This window comes from Palaemon carinicauda, chromosome 7, assembly GCF_036898095.1.
Source record: "Palaemon carinicauda isolate YSFRI2023 chromosome 7, ASM3689809v2, whole genome shotgun sequence".
Classification (NCBI taxonomy): Eukaryota; Metazoa; Arthropoda; class Malacostraca; order Decapoda; family Palaemonidae; genus Palaemon; species Palaemon carinicauda.
In genome coordinates, this window is record NC_090731.1 from 91,743,157 (window position 1) to 91,759,123 (window position 15,967).

General features: G+C 36.1%; 1 protein-coding gene and 1 pseudogene across 1 annotated transcript; both read left to right on the plus strand.

The window, feature by feature from the left end:
* Window positions 1-603: 603 nt before the first annotated feature.
* Window positions 604-3,393, plus strand: LOC137644442 (uncharacterized). Its single transcript, XM_068377419.1, has 2 exons — window positions 604-1,093; window positions 2,432-3,393. Exon 2 carries the CDS (start codon window positions 2,596-2,598, stop codon window positions 3,391-3,393), a length of 798 nt encoding a protein of 265 aa, XP_068233520.1. The 5' UTR covers window positions 604-1,093; window positions 2,432-2,595.
* A 1,135-nt stretch (window positions 3,394-4,528) lies between these two features.
* LOC137643605 (uncharacterized) lies at window positions 4,529-7,066 on the plus strand (annotated as a pseudogene).
* Window positions 7,067-15,967: the final 8,901 nt, after the last annotated feature.

Sequence of the window (15,967 nt, forward strand, 5' to 3'; positions counted from 1 at the left end):
CCATCCAGGATGATAAATATATAAAAGGGCTTTATCTCATAATAAGTATGGTTATTTATTAGTTGATCTGGGACCGAATACTCCAGAAGAATTGCAACTTCGTACATACATAGTAGGGGAGACTGAGTATCAAGTCATTTTTCAATGGTGAGCAGAAGGCATAACTCGATTTTAAAAAGACTTTACGAAACTGAAAAGTCACCGAATAGCTACGGTGGTGTAGAGACATTGTTTAAAAATGCGAGAAAGGTGGATGAAAACATTACTAGGAGTATTGTTAGAGATTTTCTAGAAAGCCAGTCATCATATACCTTACATAAAATCACGCGGAAGAAGTTCACAAGGAGGAAAGTACTATCACCCAAGCCTAGAGTTATAGCTCGTTGTGATCTCGCTGACATGTCGAGACTTGCGAGATACAACCGTGGTTATAAATATCTTTTAATTGTTATTGATATATTTTCCCGCTATCTTCAAGTAGTACCCATAAAGAAGAAAAATGGCACTAGTGTGATGCAGGCACTCAAAACTGTCCTCGACAGTGACGATTTTAAGGGAGTGTCACGTCTGAACTCTGAGGAGGGAGGGGAATTCTATAATAGATATGTCCGTCAATATCTTGATGGGAAAAAGATAAAATTGTATAGTGTATATTCAAGAGAGATAAAGTCTTCAATTGCTGAGCGGGTAATTAGAACATTGAAGAGTAAAATTTACAAACACTTAACTCATAATAATACACTCACTTATATAAATGTGTTAAATGACATTGTTACCAGTTATAATGATTCACCTCATCGCGGGTTAGGGGCTAATCAGACCCCCAATCAGATTCATGTACTAACCGCAAGAGAAGATGTGGAAAGGCAATTTGCGAGGATGTATATTAAGAATGACGAGACTAAAAAGACATTCAGTTTCACTCTCAGTGTTGGAAGGACTGTACGTATTGCCGATGAGAAAAGGAATGCTCCCTTCAGAAGTGGTTTCACAGTGCAGAATACTTATGAGATCTTCAGGATAAGAAGGATTGACAAAAGTCAGCAACCGACTGTCTATTATTTGGAGGATTTAAGTGGTGAAGAAATTCAAGGTGTGTTTTATAGAGAAGAATTAATCCCAACGACTCTACCTGAACTGTATGATATAATAGTGTTGAGGAGAAAAACGGTTGGTAGCAAAAGGAAGTATTTAGTTAAGTGGAGTGGATACCCAGACCACTTTAATTCATGGCTTGATGAAAGCCATATAATTCAAGTATGACCAGCTGTAAAAGGAGGGGTCTAATAGAAAAGAATAAGGAATTCATTATTTTTCTATCCCATTCACCCGCCAAACATACGCGTAATATAATAGCTGTACTTGGAGGAAAATATATTAATACAATTTCCGAAATATTTCAGAATTTCTTGAAGAAGAATCTGACACAGGACGTGAATAATATCAGGAGATTAAAGAGATACAGGGAGGAAGTGCGGAAAATTGCACTGAGGAAAACCCCAATACATAAGAAAAAGAAAATTCTCCAAAGTAGGAGAGGTGGAGCTATTCTGTCTGTATTATTACCACTAGCGGCAGGACTAATATCAAGTATCTTCAAATAAAGCTAATATTAAAAAAAAGTCATGAGGGAATTGTATTTAATTCCAAGACTTACTTACGAGCGGATGATGGGAAAAAAGACATCTGATGAGGGGGGACGAACTGATATTTCAAATGTGCGGGAAAAACCCGAAACTTTGAATGTATCATATCAGGCAAAGGTCAGAAATAGCAGCAATATCCCCTTGAAGACTATTGAACGTCGGAAGAGAAATAAGGATAGTCCGCAAAAAATGGTTAAGACTACTATAGCGCCCAAGATAAGAGATGTGAGGAATGTCCTGCAGAATAATTCGATTCCTCTCAGGACATACAAAATAAACAGCCAGAACCCCATTAGCAGGCCTTCGCTAGCTGAAATTATCCCCATGTATTTCACTCAGCAGAGAATACCTTATGTTAATAGTGTATTAAAGTACTTAGAAAGGTCCGTTAGCGTGAGATGGGATGATAATGGGGATCTCCTTTCACCGATTAATAAGTACAATATTTTAGATATGATACAAAAATTTGACGGTAAAAAAGTGGTTGAGGATGAATATCTGAATGACTATGAATATATAATAAAAACTGCTAATATACCTCACTGGATGATTAGAAATAAAGCTCTAGTAAAGCAGCTAAAAACTGTCTATGAAATTAAAAAGGGAGGGGGTATACATCAAAGAAATCTCAAGAATAAATATCCCCATCAGGATATTTCCTGGATTCCTTATTAACAAGGCGCGTGAAACGTGATATAACCTGTTCTATAAGGAGCGGAGGGTAGGACAGTAATCAGATGGAAGGAGTTATAACATGATAGTACATGTTAATTGAAGATAACAAGATGAGTATACACCTCGATGAAGTTGTTTACAAGCGTAGCCTCAGATAAGGTGGAACATGAAATATCACGTCGTTAGGAGGAGGAGGGGAGGGATTGATAAGCAAATCGTATATAAGTTGGGTGAAGGAGCATAGACAATCAAAAGTTTTGAAGCTTTCTTCAAGATGGAAGGTAGTAGCACCTGCAAGGTAATATTCGGATCCTTGACCAGCCCTGTCTACAAGCAGCGAGGTATCTGCATAGTCACTGCCATAAATGCGGTGGCATGTAAGAATTTTGGGGCTGTGAAGGATGTAGTGGAGGCATACCCCTATGCAGATGTGGCAGGGATGAGATATACAAAGCCTGGCACAAGTTACGCATGTCAAAGGGATAGGAGTATGCCGGGTACGGCCATCTTGAACACACCCACGCTTGATTTGTATGTGGATAACCCAGTCGTGGCAACTTTAATAACTCAGTATGGTATAGGAGAGTCGATTGAGAATAACCCATATGCAAGGAATAGTGTTCAGTATTCCCAAGATTTACATCACGTGAACGGACTTCGCGAAGATACAGAAGAACGGAGATTACATCACTTCCACAGTGCATTAACAAATTTGAAGGATAAGCTGAATGAGCAGAAATTTGATAACGTTCAACATGTGCTTTTCCCATTAGGTATTGGCAGGAGAGGAAGAATTGATGCAAAATGGCTGGCCTACTATCTACCGAGTATATTCACCTTTAATCAAGAACTGGAAGGGAGGACTGTTTATATCGTCGCAGGTGAAAAGTTATTTTCTAGTCTGGATGAAAAACATAAAGGGGATATGGTTATATCCAATCTTCTGGGGCCATTAAGAAAATTAGAAATTGTAAATAATTTTGTTAAGGCTGATGAAGAAAATAGAGATACCTGTGGGGCTGACAGAGAAGAGGTTGAATGTCGCTATTTGTCAATGTATTCGCATGCCTGACCATTTCTGTTTATTTTCAATCTATTTCTTTTCAAAAATAAAATGTTGTGAATAAAACTATTGAGTTTCAATTACATCCTCCTAAAAATGTATACTGCATGTATAGTTATAAATATGAACTCACTGAAATATCCCTCCTCAGTAGGGTAAGAAGATGTCTGGTGACCACACGCTTTATTTAACCAGTATAGGCTGCTTAGATGCATATCCAGATAACAAGCCTAGTAGATTTATTAACAGGATTGCTACACCGATAGTTTTGGGGGATGATTATGAGTATGAAGTGGGTCTCGTGTCTATCATGCACCCAATTCAGTACTACGCCATAAAATCGAATGATACACAGTTTCATATCAAGGTGCATACACGATACCAGTCTGCTAATAATACTTCCACTGGTGAAAGTATGGCGGCACATACACATGCATATACGCCTAATATTAGTGTCATGGCAGGAGATATGAAGAAGTTGGTTAAGAATTTAAACGACGATTTAAATAAGGAATTAGAGGTTTATTTTAGTGATAGGTATTCAGCATTCATTAAACGTAGCACCATATTCAAATGGGATGACACTCAGAAAAAAATAACCATACAATATGTTAAGGGTGATTCATTCAGGAAGGGGGATGTGCAGACAATTCATATAACTTTCAGCAGTGAAGCATCCAATCTGCTGGGCTTCAGAGCTGATACAGAATATATAATCTATGGAAAAGGAGAGAAAAAAGAGGTTTCAAGCTATACATTCCCATCTGAAAATTGTGGAGTTGATTATATGTATATTTATTCGGATGTGATACAGCCGAGTTACTTTGCTGGCAGACTTGTAAATATTTTAGACTGTTTCCATATAGATAACGGCAAGAATAGAGGTATACATAACACATTATATAAACCTCTAAATACAAAGGTGTTGGATCAAATATCTATAATCATCACGGATAAGAATGGGAGAATCATAAGATTCGTTGAAAACTCTAGCGTGACCTGCGTCCTCCATGTCAGGGTTAGGTGAATAAAATGATAAATACCGATGTACCTAGCATTAATTGACAATTGACCATCACAGGAGGCTGTACTACTGCAGAGTTTTTTTTTCTTTTTATATTACTATTTCGGAGTAGATACGATCAAGATCATGAGACTGACCTTCATTCCACCATCAGAAGAGGAATTTAGGAGGCTTTTTCTTTCTTCACCCCTAAGAAGAGGTGGTGGGCTAGAAGATATTTCAATATTTTATCCGACTCGAAGACGGGGAGGAAGTGTGTTGTCAGCTATATCAGGGGTGGCTAGGAGGGTATTACCCTTTATATTCAAGGCTCTCAATCCTTCAGCTAAGGAATTTGGTAGGGCTGTAATGTCCGATATGATCACTGCGGAAAGACCATTAAAGGAATCTTTAAAAAAACATGGAGTTCAGGCATTGAAGTCAACAGGGTTAAGACTTCTAAAAGGTTCAGGAAAGAGAAGGAAGTCAAAAAAAGGAAGCAGTTTGAAAGTGATTCGTAAGACTAAGAAGGAGTTTGGAGGAACGCGGAGATTGCATAAGAATGATGTGTATAACCTTCTACATTCATTAGGACGTGGGACATCATAGGGTTTGTATCCTTTCTTTAATCTCATTTCATAACTAAGCAGAATTTTCAACTTCACATCATGGCTGGAATGACACCGAATACCCCAGGAAGTGGAAATAAGATTCCCGTATCCTCGTATATGGCAGGAATATCTGAATCATATCCAAATGTTAACAGGCAGCGACTAATTGAAAGTTCAATTAATTCTAAAGAGAGGGTAGACTTCATGCCCAGTAATGTGGGAATTAATCAGGTATTGTCTGATAGGTATATAGAATTTCGTGTGAATGGGGTGGTTGGTTCCTTTCTTGATTTATCGAGTATAACATTAGAATTATTCATTCGTATCACTAGAAATGGTGTCAATTTAACAGCGGCACAAAATGTGGGAGTAGTAAACGGGGTGAGTAATACATTATTCAAGTCCGTATCCGTCTTTCTGAATGAAAAGATGGTCGAGTCATGTCCTTTATACAATTATTTATCTTATATGAAGATGTTGATGAATGTGAAGCCGGACTCACTCGAGAATATAGCGAGGTGTGGATATTTCTATGATGATTATTGTGAAGAGCACGGGATTACGAGGCAATATACTGATGATACATTTAAGGAGGGGGAGCGTTTGGAAGTTAAGCAGATGCCCAAGCTTAAAATCTATGGAATTAACACATACTTCCCACTATTACTAGATTTAGCAACTATTGACATGTATCTAATGGATTCTGTCAATCTGAGAATTCGATTAGAGTTAGCGAATGATAGTTGGGTTATGAACACGGATAAGGAGGGACATTTAAATAATCTGACAATACAGCAATCGAAGTTATGGATAGATCGTGTCACTCCTCATTATAACGCAATGGCTGCGTTGAATCAGTCATTATTATCAAAGCCTATACAATACATATTCAGTAAGTCTCTTTATAAGACATACGTTGTTGGGATTAATGAATCGTCAATAATGATAGATGAACCTTTTGGTTCATGCATTCCAGACAAGATGACACTAGCACTAATTGATATGAGACATTTTTCAGGGGATTATACAAGAAACCCATTATTCTTCCACCATGCAAATGTAAATAATATACATATCACCATTAACGGAAGTACCGTATATAATATAACGCAGCATTCCCAGAGAGAGTTGTGCAGGCGTATTATGAATCTCGGAAGGCTATTGGCATAGATGATGAGAATATTATATCCTTGGATAGTTTTACGGAGGGGAGAACCATTTTTAATTTTAATTTCGTACATGAGGATATGAAAGAAGCTCTACCAGTAGAGAGATCAGCCAGTATGCGAATCATTTTAAAATTGACTACAGCAGTAACGACACCCCATCTCATTATGCTTTTTGGAGATACTACGGGTATTTTATCGATTGATGCGGACAGGATTATTCATTGTGATGTGAGGGGTTAGGACTGATGGATACTAGAGAGCTGGATAGAGCTCTAAGGGGGAGGGTGGGGAAATTAGTGAATTACGTAGGCATATTTTCTTCTGATCATGTGGGAGGTATAAGGTTGAGGTCATACAGGGAGGAAGCTATCACCTTCATCGCAAATACGTTGGAAACCTCTTCAGACATCAATAGCATGGGACACTGGGTCTGCTTTTATGTGGCTAAGTCACCTGAAAATTATATAATATTCTTTGATAGTTATGGTATTAGCCCAGAGATATACAGTAAGCATTTCTTGACCTTCTTCAAGAGGAATAAATCCTTTGAATTGTTCAAATTCATGACACCAATCCAGCCAGATTTATCATATAAGTGTGGGTTATATGTTTTATACTTCATACATTCAGTTAGTCATTACGGGGTAGGGTATACGTTACGGAAAATAAAGACCATGTTTTCCACCAGTAATTTAAGGCTAAATGATGGGATAGTAGCTAATTATTATTTCACTCGTTTGATGAGGAGACGCTGCTCTGAGTATAAAGGGAGAGAAAAGAGAGCGATTACATATAAAGAATGCATCAGAATGAGGGATAACTATGAACCTTCCTGAGTCTAATTATTAGAAATAGTCATGATAGGGGATGTCCCACGTTTGCACGAGTTTATTTATATCCATGACGGTGAGTTAATTTCTATTTTCTTTTTTTATTCATTTATTAATTAGGGCCGGGAATTATTCATGGGATTAATTTATTCCTTAGTGGAGGTGGCATCATGAGTCTAATGAGTTATTTGTTTTATACCTTATCAGGATTCCAACCAGACCATTTATCTCAGCAGTGGAGGATGAAAACTAATAATTCTAAACCGTGGAGCACAGTGAGGTTGGGATACGAGAGGGCTTTGATGTCCTTCAAGAAGTTCACAAAAATGACATTGGAAGCATTCTTACAAATCCGCTTAAAATTTGTATGTTAGGAGAAATGAGAAATACATGCATATATAAAGATCAGTCTGGTTGTATAAGATAAATAAAATACTGCTTTTTAAAATATTACTTTCACTATCAAGTGTATGCGAAACCTTATGATGCTGACGAGAAAGATAACATTCATCGTCACGAGGAGACATTCGTAGATCTGTTTATTCAGGTGTTATCGTATCAAGTATCGTGGCTTATCATCATCACGAGAAAGATAACACATTGTCAGCAGGACAAAATATACCTACATCTGTTTATTCAGGTGTTATTGTAATATTGTAATAATTTTATTAACAATAATTTCAAAACATAACGATAATTTTAATCATTTCCATAATAATTATTTAAGTTTGAATGATGGATTCGTGTTATTATTATTATTATTATTATTATTATTATTATTATTATTATTATTATTATTATTATTATTATTATTATTATTATTATTATTGTACTGGGTTGTTCAAGGATAGACATTAGTCGTAACAGTTGTTTATTGTTAACAAGAAGTTTCAACCTGAAATATATATTCCAGGTAATACAAAATAATATAATGCCACCAGCTATAAAAATCTTGAATTCCCCCGATTTAATCAATAATAATAATAATGAGTATTGTAATAAACAATAATTTCAAAATATAACGATAACTTTAATAATTCCCATAATAACTATTTAAGATTGAATGATAGCTCCCTTATGCAATATTGATAAGTGAAAGGGGGAGTTGAAATCTTACATCCATCATTGGAATTTCGTATTCAGTCTTTAAGTTATAAATGAGATATCAACATTGTAAACAAAATGTTAATACCGTGTCTGGCCTTTTATAATATTCATTAAAAGGGTGAAGTTTAGCCATATCATCTTAAAAAAGGGGTGATGTTTAGCCATTTAATCTTAATTAATAGGGTGAAGTTTAACCAATGCATATACATATACACACACATATATTATCTTGATGTCTGGATTCACTCTCATATCTCAGGATCCGAGACCCAAGGTGGAACCACCCAGAGACAATAGCTTATGGCCAGCCAGGGGATCGAACCATTTTTTTACTCACTTGATGGGTTAGGTTAGGTTAGGTTAGGTTAGGTTTAAGATTGAATGTTTAGGTTAGGTTAGGTTAGGTTAGGTTTAAGATTGAATGGTTAGGTTAGGTTAGGTTAGGTTAGGTTTAAGATTGAATGTTTAGGTTAGGTTAGGTTAGGTTAGGTTAGTTTAGGTTTAAGATTGAATGGTTAGGTTAGGTTGGGTTAGGTTAGGTTAGGTTAGGTTAGAGAGAGAGAGAGAGAGAGAGAGAGAGAGATACGGTAAGGGTAGTCAATGAGGTTAAGAGAAGGGGGGTGGAGTTAGGTTAGAGATAGCCAGTGAGGTTAAGGGAGGGGCTGGAGTTAGGTTTGGGGGGGACACCCTTGTGGATCGATTTCCTTATCGCTATATGGATCCAAAACTAGCCATTTTCCCTACTTATATATATATATATATATATATATATATATATATATATATATATATATATATATATATATATATATATATATACATATATATATAAATAAATTTCTACTCCATACTAGGGATCGAACGCTAGCCCCTTCTAATGAAAGGCCAGGTCGAAACCAATCATGCCACGAGAGACCATAAAAGAAATCGAAGCCTGACGCTACCTGGCCTTTCATTAGAAGGGGCTAGTGTTCGATCCCAAGTATGAGGTAAAAATTTATTTCTCTTTGAACACGATGTTGTGTTGATAATTATCCATATTGACTCATTAGGGGTAATTTGAATAAATTACTACCATTGTGTCACGTAGTGGGCCGGGAAATCGGGTAAAACTCGCTGGCAAGAGACTGATGTCTCGCCAGGTAAATCCTCGGAATGCTAGGTAGCGTCAGGTTCCGATTTCTTTTACGGTCTCTCGTGGCATGGTTGGTTTCGACCTGGCCTTTCATTAGAAGGGGCTAGCGTTCGATCCCAAGTATGAGGTAGAAATTTATTAATTTATTTCTATTTTAACACGATGTTGTGTTGATATTTATCCATATATATATATATATATATATATATATATATATATATATATATATATATATATATATATATATATATGTATATATATATATATATATATATATACATATATATATATATACCCATTTTAAAACCCTCATTGGAAAAGTAAGTGGCAAAATTTGCAATTACAAGAATTATTAAAGTAAACTATCCATTCCTTGCAGCCTATTCAGGGAAAATTGCTTTCAATACTCTAATGGCTCATCCCAATTCAAACATTAAACTCAATCAGTTTTGTTCTGCTTCGAGGACGACCCCCTCAGTGACATGTCCCTTTGTAAATGCCATTAATGGTCCTATATTTGACACCCCTAATGTCTCGGCTGTCAAGCACGGACCTCATAATTTTGCATTAATTTTGCAGCCAGTTTAATCTTGAACTTTCATCACTATGTTGCCAACACGGCATAAGATTAGAGATTCTATGCCAGTCCCACTTGCTCCATCCTCATTTTCAAACCTTAAGCCATCATTTGATCAACTTCAAATCACTTTGGTTTTATCACCTTTGACAGTGTATCCTGGAGAAAATAACATTCGTGGTCTCATCATGGACACCCCCTTAGTGGTAACGCAAATACCTTCCAACCTGACCGTGTGCGTGAAGGCCAGCAAAGGCCTGTACCGGTAAATTCATTCATGAAACCCATACCATTCAACAGACCAGTGCTCACTTTGCCTGATTGTCCTATTCTTAAGCCCAAAATTCCGCTCCAACCCTCGTTGTCGCTAAGCCATCCACGTCAGAATTTGAAAACAATTCCTTCAGCGAGCCCAGTGTTCGCATCCTTAAGAGTTTAGTAGTCAGAAAGGAACTTTTTGCCCTGACAGCGGATTAAGCGAACTTCACACAGGTAGAACTAGTGTCGGAACTTAGATTTTGTTGACAATGAAAATTTTTTGTGGATCACAGTACCACGGACAACATTTACCAATTTAATTCTGTTGTATATGGCGCCACCTTAAACTTTTATTGTTTTTGCCAAGTCGTGCAGCAGCATGTTCCATGTCAATCCTTTGCTTTAACTTTGAAGTGTAAATTTAATTTTTACTTTGACAATTTATCATGATACTACAATCCTCCTGACATCCTTCAGCTCGTGCTGAATATAGCTTGTACTTTTAATGCTCCCATTTCAATCCCTTCCCTTTATGACGACATCCAAGACTTGCGGTCAGAATTACGATGTCCCCATGAACCTTGTTTGTCTCAGTTTGTCATTCGAATTAGTGTAAAGTAAGTTTTTACATTTTAATGTCGAGAAGGAAGTAACGTTTCTCTCTTTCTCACTTGTTGAATACAAGATATTCATCGCGCCAATCCCTTTATTTGTAAAAATATTTCATCTAAAACGTTAGATGCCAGACCTGGACTGGGATTCACCCCCATACCTTTGAATTTGTCATTGGCCTGGCTTGTTGCTGAACTCAACTGCTATTAGCTCCACGTTTGCATGCTCTATCCTCACCCCTTGGGTGGGAAGAACTGTGTACTTTACTTTTAATCATTTGATTACCCTTGCATCGTGCGTTTAAAGTTAACACTGCTCATTTATTTATCTTAAGTGAAGCATTGGCTGTGGGTTCAGTTTCCCCATATTTTCCTTCATACATAACTAATTTGATTGAATCTGTTTAACGCTAACAGCGTTTTCTTAATTTCAAAAGGACGTTGACATGAAGAACGACTTCACTCTTCATTCATCCAGTAGGTTTATCTCGCACGTACTTACAAGTAGTTTCATCACATTTGCCGGAATTAAACACTCTCCTTCTTTTCTCCGTTTATCCTTAGGGTGTGAAGAATTTTTCTTCATTCTTCTTTTTCCGCTAGTATTTTAGGCTCTCTCGTAATATTATTATTACCCTTTAAACGTCTCTCCTATAATAAGTTTTCATTACCCTAACATCGGGAGAACTGTTTTAAACTAACTAAACTTGTTGAAAATAGCGTACGCTATGTTTGTGACGTCACAGCATAGATACACACAGCAAGAGTTTTACACCAGCGGATGATGGTTCTTTCCTCAAACTACGTTTATTGAGATAAATTATCAAACTGGTTTTGAATATAATTTTGACACTGCTGACTTGAATGCAGCTTTTATGTCTCAGTCTTAATTCAAGTCTGTTAATTTTAACATGTATGCCCTTAGCACTAGCCTATTGCTAAATGATTATCTAAGTTATTAATTTTTAGCAAGCCAGAATAGGTAGGATTATTGTATATGAATAAAACCTTGGAGCAGCAACATTTGTCTAAGTATTTTTTACAAAATCCTGCCTCCTATTCACTCCTTAAAACAACATATTGCTCTGACCTAAAGCCCCAATATGGTACCTCCACTGGGTTACTCAAGCATATTGAATGACCCTCACTTGTTTTGGGCGTGAAGAATAGTTTAACATTATTGATTTAGAATCTGATTACTATCAAATACCATCCGGGAAGATAGTAAATGCAAAACAGCGTTTGTAGCCAACGACCATATATTTCAGTTTAATTTTCTTCTTTTATGAGCTTAAAAATTTTGCCAATATTTTTTCTTGAGTATTGATGGTCGTATTGTCTCCCTTGATTGACCAAAATGTTCATGCTTATATAGACGATATGGTAATTACAAAAAAATGACAGAAAATAATAACAATATTCGTATATTCTTCAAAGTATTGTGCCATAATAATATGTAAATGAATTTATTAAAAAGAAATTTCATTTTTTTTTTTTTTTTTTGTAAAAAGGTTGAATTCTTAGGTCATATAATAACCCCATTAGATGCTCAACCCCGTTTCAGTGAAGTTGAAACTATTAGAATTTCCTTAGCCTGCACAACCCTAAGGAAGCAGTTGGGTTCCTTGGCCTTACAGGGTATTGATGTATATTCATAAAATGATGTGGAGAGATAGCGAGACCCTGAGGTGTTTTAAAGAAATTAATAGTAATAAAATTGAAATGAAAGAAGAAAAAGCCTCTAACCAGTCGAAAGCTACATTAACTAACGATGAGCTACAAGTATATCGTAGATTTGTTTGTCCGTTTCTGGTGACAACAGATGCGAGTACCATAGCTATTGTTGACGTAATTTCCCAAAGAGATGATAAAGGTAGAGGGAATATGTTTGCTTTGCTTTCAGGTCATTGAAAGGAGCAGGAAACAATTATAGTACCTCTATCCGAGAGGTATTGCTCATTCATTAGGTTCTGGAGAGGCATCGGTTTTTTTTTACTATGTCAGCCGATCGAGTTGCAAAGAGATCATTAGCCCTCATGTGATTTATTTTTCAAGGGAGACGATGTCTCACGAGCGAGGTGGATTGAGATTTTTTTACAATCTAACATAAAAGATTTGGCCCATATAGAGGTTAAAGTTCACTAGATAGCTGATAACCTCCTAAAAGTGCAGTTAAATGAGTAGCTACTAGGTAACAAAAGAGGAATGAACACATTCAAAAAGTTGAGTTACCAAATTAAAGTATAAAACAGTATATGGCTTTATTGGGAGCACTAAGAAACCTTGAGAGAGAGAGAGAGAGAGAGAGAGAGAGAGAGAGAGAGAGAGAGAGTGTGTGTGTGTGCGTGTTAGCATATATTTTAGTGATAAAGAGAGATGGAGAAAAGGAAAACATGAATGTGTGTGGGTGAAAGAGGATATGATGGGGGATGACTAGCATGAGGTTATGAGGTAAAGAAAGCCCAGGAGGGACAGAAAAAAAAAGAATGAATGGAAACATTGCAATCAGTGATTAAAGGAGAATCATACAGTTACCCATCTTTTCTTATATGTGTGCTTCTGAGAAGAGGAGAGGAAAATTTTGCACTTAGGTAGTTCTCCCTCCGTCTTAGAGTCCATCCAGATTGTACATGCAAGTCCTTATGCAGGTCATTTGGGGATTATTAGATGCTTAAGGAAAGCATGTGAATCCTTCTCTTGTTGAGGAATTACAAAAGAAAAAAAAATAGAGAGGTATATTTAAAGCTGCCACGCTTATAAATGTTTCATAAAACATAAATATACTGAACTGGAAATCAAAACATGACCGATGATTTTTGTTGAATCCTATAGGGAGAATAATGACGTGGTAGGAATATTTCCTATTGTTCAAACACGACAAGTATTCATCTGTATTTGTGGATGCATTAACTCGTTACACTCATACTTGGGCAATGTTGAGTAAACGCGGAAACTCATTGGCTAAGATCCTGTGCTCTTTCATTACCAGGTTTGATTGCTGAGAAGATTTTGATAAGTGATAATGGTCTTGAGATTATAAATAAGGTGAGGAAATTGATAACAAATTTGATGAAAATTGAACACTTTTCAGTGACCGAACATAGGCTTTCACCGGATGACTTAGTAAAATCCCATAAGGGATTCTACTTTACTTGGTGACTGATTACTGCTGTCATTGGCCCGCCATGATATCTACAGCTGAGCCAGCCTTGAACATTGAATATAATGCATCGCTTAGTGACACGCCTTTCTTTTTAGATTTTGGACATAATCCTTGGTTACCGTACACAGTCCTTGGAAATTTGCAACTTTTGCTAAATAATTTTAGTGAAAAATACGGATTCTATTTGCTGAATCTCTTAAGAAAAGTAATGAAGATCAATTAAAGGTTTTTGAATAAACCTCAAAGTTTGACCTACGGTTAAAAATTATTAGAACTGGTGGAGGTACACGTGGGGTGTCGCCTGTATTTGAAACTATTACGAGCTAGGAAACACTAACTAGAGCCAGCGGTAGTTATACAAAACATTATTTGTGTGGCAGTGTCTGAACATCATCAGACATATACATGTAGTTTCAGAAGATGTTTTTTTATAAGTTGTCAATCAGGGTAACTTTTTTTTTTTACTTGCTTACTTGACATTCCCTGAGTTAATGAGTAAGAAATTTTTCTTGTTGCTGCTGATGTTTGAGCGGAACTCATTTCTTCTTTTGCCATGTTATAGATAACCTTGATGAAAAGCAATGCATTCTTATGTGTGTGCCTGGTGCATATAAGGAGTGATAATTTGCTGTGTTTAGCCGTACATTTGACATTCTGTTGAATTAACTTGATACGAAAAAAAAAAAAAAAAAAAAAAAAAAAAAGGATTTCATAAGTGTAATCTGTCAAGTGTAATAATGATGTATTCATATGATTCCTGGTTGCAGGGATCGGGGAGGTACACAAATGGTAAGTGGCTACGGGATTAAAGTTCAGTCTCTGGGATATGCATTGTTAAAGAATGTGTAGATGAGAATAACTTATACTTGCTTAGATTTTTAATAAGGAAGGGCGAATATGATGATTATCTAGGGAAATAGCTATTGACTACCGATTGATAGTTACCAGTGCAAGTGTGTTAGGGATTTTGAAAATGGCAAAACGGTGATGGCAGTTTGTGTTGCAAGATTATGCAGCAAACATGGGCAAGTAACATAAAAAAATGAAGGCATCCTTATTCCAACCCCTATCCTTCCTGTTCAGGCCCATATTGCAGAAACTAGAGTAAGGTTGTTGATTGGGTAATACCATTATTGATACTAATTTTCTTTTCTCTTTGAGTATTCTGTATAATAATTATGAAGGTCTTAAGATAAAAAGAGGGGAACAATTTTCTATTTATTGTGTACATTTTTATACATTTCATTTTTCTATTATGTAAATTATGTAAATTTTTGGCTTGATTTTCATTTCATATTGCATTTCTGTCTACTACCTGGCATGTCCTATCATGGATTGAAGTGTCCTCCATATACCATATAGACAAGAGAGGGAAAGAGTGAACCTCCTCTGTGAGTGAGGAGCATGGAAGGTTTTGTAGTGTCCTAAACCATGGGCAGAGAAAATATTTAGATATATAGGTTATTTTTATACAATGACCATTTTAGGAGTACCATGGTTGTTATAAAATGTTGTGCAAGGCTAATGGACTCTCATATATGTGGCATGTCTGTCCCACTAATTGATGATGGATGTTTCCTTGAAGGTGGAGATTTCCACAAATTTAGTAGATTCAGCATATTGACAGAGCAACGATGCTTTCCTGGCTCACAAATATGTCAGTATCACTCAAACTGTCATAAGAACAACAGGTTACTTGTTTCACTGCATCTAGCTGTGCAAAACTATATTTACAAAGCTTTTATAATAAAGTAAAAAAAAAAAAAAACTTATATTCCGATACCTCATTAGTTGCTGATGCGGTATATTAAATTTCTAAACAAAATATCATTATCTTGTGGTTTATGTTGATGCTGCAAACAATTATCTTTCTTTCGGCATCAAGATGCTGAAGGACGTAAATTCTCAAACAGATAATGGAAACTGTATTTAACAGCCACTTTTCCATACTCTTCATGTTTCGGCAACATAGAAGGCCTCATTAAATTTATTGATATAATAAATAATTTTTTTTCTCACTTCGAAGTTATTTTCATTCAAATTTTCTTAGCAAGAAATAATCCAGGAGGTTGTCATCATTTGTGTTAGGTTTAGTTATTTGAAATATAAAACTTACATA